The sequence below is a fragment of the Mustela putorius genome, unplaced genomic scaffold, assembly GCF_011764305.1.
Source record: "Mustela putorius furo isolate JIRA1106 unplaced genomic scaffold, ASM1176430v1.1 tig00004007_pilon_pilon_pilon, whole genome shotgun sequence".
NCBI classification, from domain to species: Eukaryota; Metazoa; Chordata; class Mammalia; order Carnivora; family Mustelidae; genus Mustela; species Mustela putorius.
Genome location: NW_025422145.1, coordinates 2,145,602 through 2,158,496, shown reverse-complemented (window position 1 = coordinate 2,158,496; position 12,895 = coordinate 2,145,602). Strand labels below are relative to the sequence as shown.

Below are 12,895 nucleotides of genomic sequence, written 5' to 3'. Positions count from 1 at the left end.
AGGCCAAGCTTGTGGCCTCGTTGAGAAGGGGCTCCCAGGAGCCTGGCTAGAATTTGGTCAAGGGGAAACTTTGTCAGCAGGTCCCTCTCCCTCCCCGAGGACAGTCCCAGGCCCTCAGGGATCTGGGCTCCTGCTGCTGCTTCTCTCCCTATAAAAGTAGTTAACAGCACCCTATTTCCACTTGACCTAGATTTCTATCTTGTGTGTATTTATCGTGTATGTAAGTAAAGTATAAATCCAAAGGCTTGGCCTGTAGCAAAGCACTGGAACTGAAAAAGGCCTAAACTTTTTATTTCTAATTCTCATTTCTAATGAGAAGGCATTGATGATTACAAGTATGCATTATGCCAGAGTTCTTAAACTTGTTGGTCTCAGGACCCCCAAATACTTTCAAACATTGTGGACTCCCAAGAAGCTTGTGTGTGTGTGTGTGTGTATAATTTACTATATATTGACATTTAAGTTACCTTTATGTGTATTAATTAAAATAACCATGATCTACATGGTTACATTTCTACACAAGTCAACAGACCTATGAAAAATATGTATGTTTTCCACAACCAAAACAAACCTTGTGAAAAGAGTCATTGTTTTACATTTTTGCAAATCATTGTGATATTCGGCTTAATAGAAGACAGCTGGATTCTCACATTTGCTCCTGCTTTCAATCTGCTGGGATTTCACACCTCGTGTGGCCTCTGGAAAATTCCACTGTGAGCTTGTGAGGGAAGGAGAGAAAAAAGGAACAGGACGTCTTTGTCTTTTGATGGAAATCCTGACCTGAAGATCCCCTCCATGAGGTCTCAGGGTCCGGCAGGAAGCCCCAGACCATACTTCTAGAACCACCCCACTAGACCACCAGTGCAAGCCACAACTCTGTTTTAATAAATTATAGGTAACATTGACTAAGTTCTTGGCATTTTGCTAAATGCGTTACATATATTAACCCTTTTAACTCCCAGAGAAGCCCCCAAGAGGGAGGCCCTCTAGTTATTATGTCCATTTTACAGAGAGGGAAACTGAGGGTCACACAATTAGGGGTTATGCCCAGGGCCACCCACTGAGCAAGTGGCAGAGGCCAGATCTGAGTACGCTGTGTCTTGCTTGGCCTCGCCTCCCTGCCTTTACAAAGCACTAGGGCCTCCTCATCATATGACAGTGAGGGGCCCACTAAAAATGTCATCGTGCTCCAAGTTACTGAGTGCTGAATATATACCAAGCACCATGCTAAGTGTTCTCTCGTTAAATAGAATTAAATGTAAGTGTGCTCTGTTCTTGAATCTCCACCTCTCCGTTGCCAAGTCAGTCCTCTTACCCCCTATTTTGTAAATGAGAAAGTTGAGGCTCTGAGAGTTTCTCTTTTCCTCTCTCCTGGGGTCCCAGGGCAGAGGCTGGACTCCAAGCCAGCGCTATCAATCCAGTGCTCTCCTTCCTGACCCCCTCCTTCCTGACCCCCTGCTGTGTTTCCTGTTACCATAATTCAGTTGGCTAAATTGCACCAAGCTTATTATTAAGAGTTCTATTAAAGAAGGGCCTGCCCATGCCCTGCATGGCCCACGGGCTTCAAGTGCTGGCCAGCCCAGCCACGTTTGATGCATGCCAATGAGCCGGGCCAGGGGCCTGGCTTAGGTCTATTTGCATTGGCAGCCTGGGTAATTGCATATTCTAATTGGGTGCAGCCATGCACACTGCCCCTCCGTTGCTCCTCTACCCTGGCATTGAGGTCCTTTTGGAAGCAGGTGCGGGCTTCTCCCCCAGTGTCCCTCCCAATGGCCTTGGTCACCCTGGTGACTGGACTGAAGCCTCAGACACTGAGTTCAGCAGCAACCACCACTCATCTGGCTGAGCGTCTCTGTGGCACAAAAGGAGCCATAAACTGGTCATGATGAGCCAGCGGGTGGGGACAGCTTGCCTGGCCAGGGTTTCCCTTTGGCATCATCCTTCTTCCTCCGAGCTGCTGAGAGGCCGTGTGGTGTGGGTGAACGTGGTTGCTGGACCCAGACTTCCTGGTTCACATTTTGCCTCCTCCCCTTCTTAGATCTGGATTCAGACCCTCACATCCCTGAACCTTAGTGCTCCCCTCCAAAACCTGGGGAGAAAAATGGAGCATCTCCTGCATCGGGTCGTCATGAGGATTCCACAGATCAGTATGTGCAGTGGGCTTGGGACGGAACATGGGACATTTAAGCACCGAGCGTGGGTTTTCCAGGAGATGCATGTTTTTCTTCAGCATCCCCCGCCCTGCCATGTGTCCAGAATGTCCTGTGCTTCATCAGTACTTCCTGGGAAGTAGATGCCAGCCACAGAGCACCCGATTACATGAGGATGCTAAGGCGCAGAGAGATGAAATGATGTGTCCCGGGTTCAAGAGCTGCTAGAGATAACGAGGAAAGGATGGGTCAGGGAGAGACATGACACCCCTGCAAGTTTCCATGTGCTCCTCCATCCCCGGTCTCTCAGGGTCCATCAGGTTATCTCCCAATGAGCTGGAAGGGCAGAACTTTGTTAGTCAATCATATTGATTAATGCCTAATTCAGAGAATGTTTAGTAACACGCATACAGGACCTGTCATTTTACAGACGAGAAAATTGGACAATCTCCAAAACAAGACAGGCACCCGGGTCTTCTCCTTTCCCTTCCAGTCTTCTTTTTACACACATACACACACACACACACACACATACACGGGCTTGCGCATACACACACACACACAAACACACACAAATAAGAACAAAGGTTTATCAGTGAGTAGCTAGTTTACAAAACACAACCACCCACCTCCCAACTCTCCAAAACAGGACAAGGAACCCGGGTTCAGTCACGTACCAGGTCACATACCCCGCCTCTCAGAGCCATATCGTGTTTAGCATATTTCTACCTGATTGAAATTGGCTCTAAACGTGCCCAAGGTTGAATGGGAATGGAGGACATTATTGCATTTAATTATTTCTCTAGAATAAAAATGGATCCTAGCAGCAGCTTAGAGGTAAGACAGCAGCAGAGCAATTAGAGTTCAGGAGCTCTCAAGCAAACATTTGAATGTATAATCATTGTAATAAGTACATTAAAATAAAATAAGTCAAAGGGTTACATTTACATAAATAACTCAAGGTGAGAGTGTCGGATTGGTTAAAAATAAAGGGGACACAGCTAGTCGATCGTAATGAGGAAATAATAACCAGCCTGTCCTTCAGGCAGAGGCCATCAGGGGTGGGATGGTTGAGGCCCAATGTTAATTGGTAGCAAACCTAATCTGGGTTCTGTGGTTATTATTCTTCCTGCTTTGGGTGGCAGGCACGTTCCGGAAGTCTGACATGCACTGACCTCACTAAAATGCCGATGAGGTAAGTATCATCATTGTTCCCATTTTCCAGATGGGGTCACTGAGGCATAGGGGGTTTGAAGCACTTCATTTCTAACAGCATGACCTTGGTCATTTAACTTCCCTGTGCCTTCGTTTCTTCCCCTTAATTAGGACTACTACTTGCTGCTTCCCTGGGTGTTTGAGAGGATGAAGGGTACAAGGCATAGAGTAGCGGGGTGTGCGAGTGCTGAGGACATGATGGTTATCTTATATGCATTTGCCTAGAAACCTCCCCACGCTGGTTTTCATAGGAAAGACAACCTGGATTTGCATTTCTGGGTCTTGATTCTCCAGAGAAAGAAGAGCAGAGACCTATTTACCTTTGGTGTGCAGGTGAAGAATTTCCAGGAAGGTGAAGGATATCTTAGGCTCATCAAGGGATGGATGGCTAAAGAAAATGTGGCAAACAGTGGAATATTATTCAGCCTTGAAAAAGGAAGGAAATCGTGCCATGTGCAAGAGCATGGATGGACCTAGAAGACAGTACGCAAGATGAAATGAGCTAGTCACAGACAAATACCACGTGAACCCACTTAAATGAGACAGCTAAAATATTCACACTCAGAGAATCTGTAAAACCGTGGTTGTTGGGGGTTGGGGGAAGGGGGAAGTAGGGAATTGCTAATCAAGGGTCATCAAGTCTCAGTGGTACGAGATGAACACGTTGTAAAGATGTTCCATACGATGTCATATCTGTAGGTAGTAGTATGGAATCATGCACCCAAAAATTTATTGAGAGGGTAGGTCTCATGTTAAATGTCCTTACACAATAAAATAAAATTTAAAAAAGAACAGGGGCACCTGGGCGGCTCAGTGGGTTAAGCATCAGCCTTTGGCTTAGGTCATGATCTCAGGGTCCTGGGCTTAAGCCCCAAGTCGGACTCCCTGCTCGGTGGAGAGTTGGCTTCTCCCTCTCTCTCTGTTCCTCTCTCCTACTCGTGCATGCCTTCTTAAATAAGTTTAAAAGAGAAAGAACAGAGTGGGGGCATTGTGAAGGAGAATGCATCAACTCTCTAGGAACCAGAATTGCCTCAGTGAGCCCGGAGGTTCTGGACCTCTGAAAGTTGTCTGGTCCTTGCTGACTGTGCCCCTCACTGACTTTTCTGGAAGCTGTCTAATATCTGTGAACTCTTCATTCTTGAAGACAAAATTTTCCTTTCCCTCTTATACTCAAATCATCTGATTTCCCTTGGCAGCTGTGGAGCGTCTGGGGCCAGGCGGAAGGCCACAGGGCCACACTGAGCTAATCATCTCCATTGAGGAGGCCTCTCTGAGTAGATGACATGTATTAATCAAAAGTTATATTAGAATCGATGGTGGCGCCTGGTCCTGATATCACAAATTAACCAGAGGAATGGGCCACTCTCTGATGGTCAGATTAGCTTCATTGATTGTAGTGTTTCCTGTGTCTGGTCTTGCTTGGACAAGTTCTGCCAGAAAGTGGCAGAGAACATGAGCTTTTGAAATCGGTGGATTGTGGAGATTTTCTGCACAGGGCCAGATTTGCAGTCCTCTGTTAACAAGGAAAGAGAGCAACCCAAGAATAATATTTGGGCTGTGTCTCATGCGAGAAGATGAAGATGACCGTGAGAACAGACTCTCAGTCTCTGCCGTTGCGGTAACTCCTAGTTTGGGGATGGAATTTAAATTCATGTTTTTGGACATCGGTACTCATCCAGCTGATTCTTGGTCAGAAGACAAGAAACAAAGCAAAACCAAAAAACACCACCCAAAAATTGGCTCCTGTGTCTGAGGACAGCTAGGAGGAAGAAAGCCAGTCAGGTGGGCTCTGGTTTCAGTCAGAGTGAGTCAGACAGTGCTGCAGTAACAGAGATCCCCGCGTGTCAGTGACGGGAAGGGTAAGAGGTTTATTTCTGCCCCTCAAGAATTGATCTCCGCTCTACGCTAGCCTCGCTCAGGGAGACAGGACCTGGAGCATCGGGAGTGTGGTTGGAGGCTGTGGAGGAAAGGGGAATATGGCATATTGTGCCTTGGTTTTGATCACGGCTCTTGGCCACAGCAAGTCGCTTGGCTGTGCCTAATTTGTGGGGCATAGGAAATACAGCCCTATCCTGTTTCTAGCAAAAAAGAACAGAAATATTTGTCAAGAGTTTTATGGAAAACCGGGTCCCCCATACCCATTTCCATCTCAACCTAGGCTTCTGTGAGCAAAGAGGGTGACACCCCTTGGACTCCCCCACCTCCAGTAGAGAAGGGGGAGCTAAATGCTCTGCAGTTTACCTTTTAGCCAAATAAGAGGCAGTATGCTATAGCAAGTTTAAGAATCAGACAAGTACAAGTTCACTACCTCCCCCAGATGACTTTGGGCAAGTTACCAAACATCCTCGAGCTTTCCCCGCCTCTTTTGTGGCTGGGACAGTAGTAGTCCCTGCAGTACAAGTTATTTCTGAAGCTTCAGTGAGATAGCACATGCCAGGGCTTAGTTTGGTCCCTGGTACCTGGTGTGTGCTCAAGAATGTTAGAGCGACAAGCCTTGGCTTCTCTTTCTGTTAAAGGGCAGGGAAAGGGGCTCCTGGGCGGCTCAGTGGGTGAAGCCGCTGCCTTTGGCTCAGGTCATGATCTCAGGGTCCTGGGATCGAGTCCCGCATCAGGCTCTCTGCTCAGCGGGGAGCCTGCTTCCCTCTCTCTCTCTGCCTGCCTCTCCGTCTACTTGTGATTTCTCTCTGTCAAATAAATTAAATCTCCTTACGGGGAGATGGTCTGTACCCAGCAAATGATACCTTGGAGTCACTTCGTATATGGTGCCTGACTGGGGGCCAGTGCTCAGAAAAGGCATCTGAGAAGCTGCTTGGATTCTTGAAGGGCCTCTGGACAGAAGGAAGGGGAAAGGTGAACATCAGGGGGGTTCAGCTGGGTGACAGGAGCAGGAAACCTGCCTCACCGGGGTGATTTCTTGCAAGGTGCGTGGGCAGGTAAGAAAGCCTGGAACCAGATGTCAGAACTGGCAGTTTCCCCTTCACAGACCAGAATATAATGTCAGCCCTGTGTGTCACCAGCCACCGTGCTCTGACCCAATACAGACTCAGCTCTCCCTTCTTAGTATCTCTTTTCTCATCTCTACCCCATTACCTCCTGCCTCCTGCTGCCTTGAGCTCTCAGTGCCCTGTGGCCCTACTTACTGTCCCTATTTCTGTGTGACTTCTTGCCACCGGTGGGCCACTGGCCAGACTTTAGATGGCTCTTTGGAGGTGACATGGCTCTTCTAGATCCTTGTAGCTAGGCGGGAGTTGTTGGGAACAGAGCCGGATCTTGTGGTACAAAGCCAGGCGGTGGTGCTCACGGGGACAGAGTGATGGGGGCGGGGGGTGTCAGAGGGCATCTGTAGCTTCTTGGAAGTGGCGAGTAGAACTAGCTGCGCGGGCCATGGGTGCACGGCCACATCCCAGCTTCACCACCAGCCAGCTGGGCCAGTTGCAAATAGTCCCTCACGTGCAAAACAAGAACGAGAGCCATGTTCAACTTACAGAGTGCCCATGAGGATTTAAGAGTCCGTTTTCAGTTCTTCAGGCCTGCACTCTGTAGGGGTCGGGGTGCTTGATGTTTGGGGGATGGAGCAAGGGCAAGAAGGGGGCGGCCAGGTGCAGCTTGTTCTCCCGACCGTTACTGGGCCGGATGGGGGCCCTGGGGGCAGGGGCAGCTGGACCAAACCAGGGGATGGGAACTTGCTAAATTCCTAATGCTAGAGAGCTGCTGTCTGCATACTTTTTCTGAAATATTTAGGCAGGCCAGATGGGTAATATTGCCATGCTCGTTCCTGCTATCGTAGTAGGAAAGCAGCCAGACAGTACATAACCGAACAGGTATGGCAGTTTTTCAATAAAACTTTATTGACAAAAACAGATGATGTACAGGATTTCGCCCCCGGGGGCCACAGTTGGCTGAGCTGCTAGAGTATGGGCCCTAGGGCATGCCAGCTGCCCTGTGAGCCACTGCCGGGCACCAGTCCTGTCTCCGTGGTTCTGTCCCACCGTCCTCTTCCCTGGGAAGTGTTAACAGACACATTTAAAAGAACCAAAGGGGAGGTCTTCCCTCAAATTGCTACCCATGGCCATTGTGTTTCTATAGCAACAGGGTAGATTTGTGGAGCCAATTAGCATTCTCTGTAACTTTAGCGGTCCCCTTTGGGGCTAGCTTTGGAGCAGTGGATACTCTTTCAGGTAAAGGTATTGGTAATGGGCTCAAAGCAGCAGCAACATATTTTGGAAATGATATGGGGTATTAGTCGAATGGTACGTTTGCTCTCAGCTCAAAACTGCCAGGCCCTTCCTATTCCTGGGGAAGCTGAGTTGGGGCCCCTGCCTTCTGGGAAAGATCCATACCATGCATTGTCCCCAGAATGACTCTTGACCTTTCTCTTGCCCTCCCCGGTGACTTAATCAGTTCTGTCCCAGGTACAAACTTAAGGAGTCAGAGGCCAAACACCAGAGTGTCACAAGCTTGCATCTTTCCTGGGATTCACTGTAAAGAACTTAACACAAAGGGTCCATTCCCCTCCAAAACAGCTAAGATGTCTCTTCCTCAGAATTAAGTCTGGCTCAGTCTGATTTCTCTTACGGGCATAGAACTGCGAGCGTGTCCTAAAGGCAGTAGAATGTGATGTCCCACCGATATTTTCTTCCCTTATAATTTTATTATGGCATTTCTAGCCCTTAAATGAACCATCGCGGAACTCTCTGCTAGAATTTAAACAGGAAGCTGCAGCAAAATGTCCATAATCCAAAGGCAGAGACACTCAAAAGAAACTTACTTGAAGGTGTAGTTAGTAGCAAAGCATTGAGAATCATAGAGCACTTGAGAGTTTTCAAAGCCTTAGTAGTTTCTGGTTGGAACTGCTCTTAATTTCCAGATGGGGAAATTGAGGTTCAGACAGAAAACTCTACTTTGAAGTTAAGCTTGTAGCAAAGGAATGGCTTGAAACCGGGACACAGACCTCCAAAACTCTGTGCTCCGCTCTGCAAGGGCCAAGCTACTTAGCATGACCACTCAGTGATGTTGCTCTTCTGTGTTCCTCCCCATCTTCTCCAGGATGGCTATTTTTCTCACCGTCCGAAAGAGAAAGTGCGGACAGACAGCAACAACGAGAACTCAGTCCCCAAAGACTTTGAGAATGTGGACAACAGCAACTTCGCACCCAGAACTCAAAAGCAAAAGCACCAGCCTGAGTTGGCAAAGAAGGCCCCGAGTAGACAGAAGGAGCTTTTGAAAAGGAAGCTGGAGCAGGAGGAGAAGGGGAAGGGACATTCGTTCCCAGGCAAAGGCACCAACGAGGTGCTGCCTCCTGGGGAGAAAGCCACGGTGAACAGTAGCCGCGGGAAGGATGCCCCAGGACAGCCCCACGCCAGGAAAAGCGGGGGCAGCTCCCCTGAGCTCAAGCAAGACCAGCCGCCCAAGTGCGACATCTCGGGCAAAGAGGCCATCTCCGCACTGTCCCGCTCCAAGTCCAAACACTGCCGCCAGGAGATCGGGGAGACCTACTGTCGCCACAAGCTAGGGCTGCTGATGCCCAAGAAGGTGACACGATTCTGCCCCCTGGAAGGTGAGTTCCAGCCCCGGTTCCGATTCTTTCTTCTGCCAGTCCCATCCTGCTCCCTATTTTCCAAACCCCCGATCAGCACACGAGAATTTTTTTCCTTCTGGTACTGTCTGAATTCTGAAGTTGTGTGTGAGAAAACCTTTGCAAAATCACCTGACCTTTTGTTCCAGCTTGAACCAGTTGCCTCGATGGCAGCTGATAAAATAACAGGAAATCAGGGCTGGTGAGGAATCTGAGGTGATTGTATCAATTAGCGTTCGTTCTCTATCTCAGCGGAATATCAGGATTAAAATCGACACAAATTTATTGTAATTGAACATGATTTGAAAAGTTTCAAATTGGTTGCGTTGACTTCGGAGGCTCTAAAAAAACCACCTTCCTGTTTTTCCTCCGGTGAAAATTCCTTCCTCCCTTCCATTCTTCCTTTCTCCCTCTCTCCTCCCCACCGTCTGTCTGTCCCCACGTCCTGTCCTGTGCTGGGCGCCCTTCTGTGGGCTGACGGCCAGTGGCGAATGGCATTCCTTGCTCTGTGGTGCAGAGAGAGGTCCGAGCTCTAATAGCGGCCCTCCGAAGGTGGAGGGGACATTTGCACAGGTGAGGTGTTACTCGTGTATCTCTGTGTCTGACGTGCCGTTGGCTGGGTCGTGCACCTGCTTTGCTGGTGTGCCTTATGAGGCGGTTACGCGCCAGGCATTGCACGAGGCACCGTGCCTTCGATCAGCTCAGCCCATCCGCCGCCCTGTGAGGTTGGCCCAGTTTTTTGGTTTTTTTTGGTTTTGGGGTTTTTTTTTCAGAATTTTAGGATTTGAGTTAGGTAGGGAGCGGCCGTGTAAGTGCTATGGAAGGACACCCAGGAAAGCCCTCACTTGTTTCCCATCACGAAGGGTACAGACACCTTCAGCTTTTCACTCACTGTCAGTCCATACTTGTTGGGTTTGTGGCAGTAAACATGTATCGGGACTATATTGTCTTTTAAAAGGAAAGACGTAAAAAGAAAGGGTTTGTTTCTCCCTCACATTTCAACCCGAGTCCAAGCTGTCCATGCGGTTCACATTTCTATTCTTGATGGGACTTGGCTGATGAAGTAAAGGGATAAGTGAGTAGAGGAAGAAGTTTCCAGAACCTGGCTTGGCAGAGGAGTATCGGGGGCCTGAGTTGAATGCCCTTCCGTGAAAGTAATATTGGGCACTCTTTATATACCAGGGGTCACAATTCTCCTCCTGCAAAGGTCGGAGAACAAATAAATGAGGCTTTGTGAGCCGTACAGTGTCTACACCGGCCACCCACACCGCCATTAGAGCAAGAAGGAGTCATGGACAACACATACACCATGCACTCGGTTATCTTCCACTAGTACTCATTTGACTAAAGCAGGCGGTGCTGGGATTTGGCCGATGGGCCCTACCCCCCCCCCCCGATGGATACCGAACCCACGTAACAGTCAATATAACACAGTTTTCACCTTAGAGCGCATCAAAGCCTCACACCAGCCCCAGGAGGTAGGTCTGTTAGCAACCCATTGCATCGTTGAGGCCTTGGAGGCTGAGAGGGCCATGGCTAGTGGACAGCAGGGCTGATCTGTCCCAGGGCCTGCCTCCCTACCCATGGCCTTCCCCTCCTCAGGTGACAGAAGGTGTCCCTTGAGTTCCAATGATCAGACCTCAGGGAGGTCCTGCAGCCCGCACGCTGTGTTCTTCTGTCCTCTGTATCCTTGCAAGGAGAAGGGAGGAGGGTGATAAACAATCAGGAGGGCTGGCATCTCCCGTAGAGGCCAGGGGCCCCCACGCTCCGCCTGGTCGTGCTGAAACCACCCCCCCCACCCTGGCGTGGTCATGCAGCGTGAGTTTGCTCGGGCTTTCCCCGTGGACTCACCCACGTCCGCCAAGATGGCACACCCTCCCGGGACCTCTGAGCTGGTTAATAAGATTGGCATTTAAGAGCCATTGCACACCCAGCCCGGCACTGCCTTAATTTGCTGCACGACAGCCTCCCCTTTTGCAATAAATTTACTGTGAATAGACTAATTGCAAAATAACCCTAATTGGGTAGTTATCAATGAACAACTTCCCGTGGAACAAAACGGCTTACAATTAATAGCATTTAAGCCATAAACTATTCTTCTGCAGAAAGCTAAGATGTAATTACACCCCATACGGAGATTGTATTCCCTTTCTGGAAACCATGACACCCGGATTTCCCTCCACTTAGGAGGGATTTGAGCTTCAGCCCTGTGGTCCTTTTATTTCCTGCTAAATGAGGAGATGGAGGTGGGAGGGGAGGGAGATGTAATATGTGTGTAAATACACGCATTTGCACGCGCTGGCTTTGTCACCATGTCGAACGCCCCATCACCCAGACTGCAGCCAGCAGGATGCCGGAAGTTGGATAGAACGGTGGGCAGCCGGAACCGTCCAGGGGGAAGGAACTAGCGTTTGAACGGTGACCTTCGTGAAGGGCTCCTGCTCCCTGCACTCACCCCTGCACTCACACCCATCCTTCCCCTCCTCTCAAAGAAGAAGAGTCTAGAACCCCAGGAACCGGGTTGCTCCCTATAGAGATGTCCCCTGCCTTTGTGACTTGCCTACTTCACTCAACTCCTGGAGAAAACAGCGGGAAGGGTGACCCATTTTTGCAAGGAAAGGAGGGGTCTCTATACCCCCCCCATTGATGGCCACCAAGAGTGAGGAACATTGAGGGCTCTACCCCCATCCGCTCTCAGCCCTGGCCTCAGGGTTATTTGTAATCTCACACAGGGCCCCTGAGCTCACTGCAGCCACCAGACCATCCCGTGACCTCCCCTCTTCCTCAACCAGGCAGCCCCGTCCCCACCACACCCCCCACAATTGCCTGGGCTTCCTGTCCCTTCCTCGGGCTCCTCAGTCACACCTCCTCTGTCACTTCGGCTGGACTGCCTACTATTTCACAGAGACACAGCCATGTCAGACGGAATGCCAAGGGTGGCCTGGGCTGGAAAAAAGAGTTTTTCTCCAGGCACTGGGTTTTGAATCCTGGTTGTGACTTCACTAGGTGTGTCACTCTAACCTCCCATTGCCTCAACTTCCTCATCTGTGAAATGGACACAGATTCTCCTACCTTTCCTTCTAGGATTGCTGGCCATAGTGGGGACATGAGTATCAAATGCTTGGTGTGGAGGGGAGGTAGAGTGAAGGGGATGTTGGGCTGTTGGCATCGGTGGTGTTATCAGCCAAGGAGGCATTGAGAAGAGGAGAGAATGGAAGGCCTCCTTGATGGTGATTTTCTGTTCCATGGCCGCATCTCTCTTGCTCCATCCCTCAGACGTGGCCCCCGAGTGGCACAGGCATTGGCTCCTGCTCTTTCAAGGCCCCCCCACTGCTGTTACCTGCACCCCCCATTGCACCCCACCTTGTCTGGCCGCCTCCTCGGGGAAGTCTTCTTGGACCGTGTCTCCCCGAGAAGCCCTGGCCACAGGGATGGTGCTAACCCTGGCCAAGGGCAGAGGTAGCTTTCCTGATGGATGCCTTCCTTGATAAAGACCGTTCTGCCTGTAACCGGCATTCTGGTGCCAGATGCTGGTCATACAGCTTTTAATGCCTCGTTACAACGGGAACAATTACATATCTGGAAGCTTCGTCACCTTCCTCCATCTTGAGTGAAAATGTCCCAAGAAAGGCCCCCCTGGGGCACCCCCAACCCCCCCATCCCTCCTGCAGTTCACCCTCTGCTGTGTCGGGGGGGGCCAGTGGACTCATGCTGTGCAGCGGCCTGCGTGTCTGCAGCCTTCATTTTTAGGTGGAGAACGAGCGGGGAGCAATGTGAGAAGTTAAGAGAAAGCGGTCGGCTGGGAGGAGGGGTGGCTGCCACCTGACCGGGAACTCAGGCCTGAGCAGCTGGGTGACACACAGTGGTTCTCCCGGGCGACAGGCAGGGGGTAGTTCCTTTGAGTCAGCCGACCGGCTGCAGGGCTACAAGCCTTTGCACGTGACCGGGGAAGCCG

At 50.1% G+C, this 12,895-nt stretch overlaps 1 protein-coding gene across 3 annotated transcripts in view; it reads left to right on the top strand.

Moving 5' to 3' along the window:
• The window catches only part of XYLT1 (xylosyltransferase 1), a 299,030-nt gene that overhangs the window by 160,289 nt on the left and 125,846 nt on the right, over window positions 1–12,895 (top strand). For all 3 annotated transcript variants that reach the window (XM_004750961.2, XM_045071917.1, XM_045071918.1), the window contains one exon: window positions 8,412–8,922. In XM_004750961.2, coding sequence (XP_004751018.2) covers window positions 8,412–8,922 — 511 coding nt within the window. The remainder of the gene's footprint in view (window positions 1–8,411; window positions 8,923–12,895) is intronic.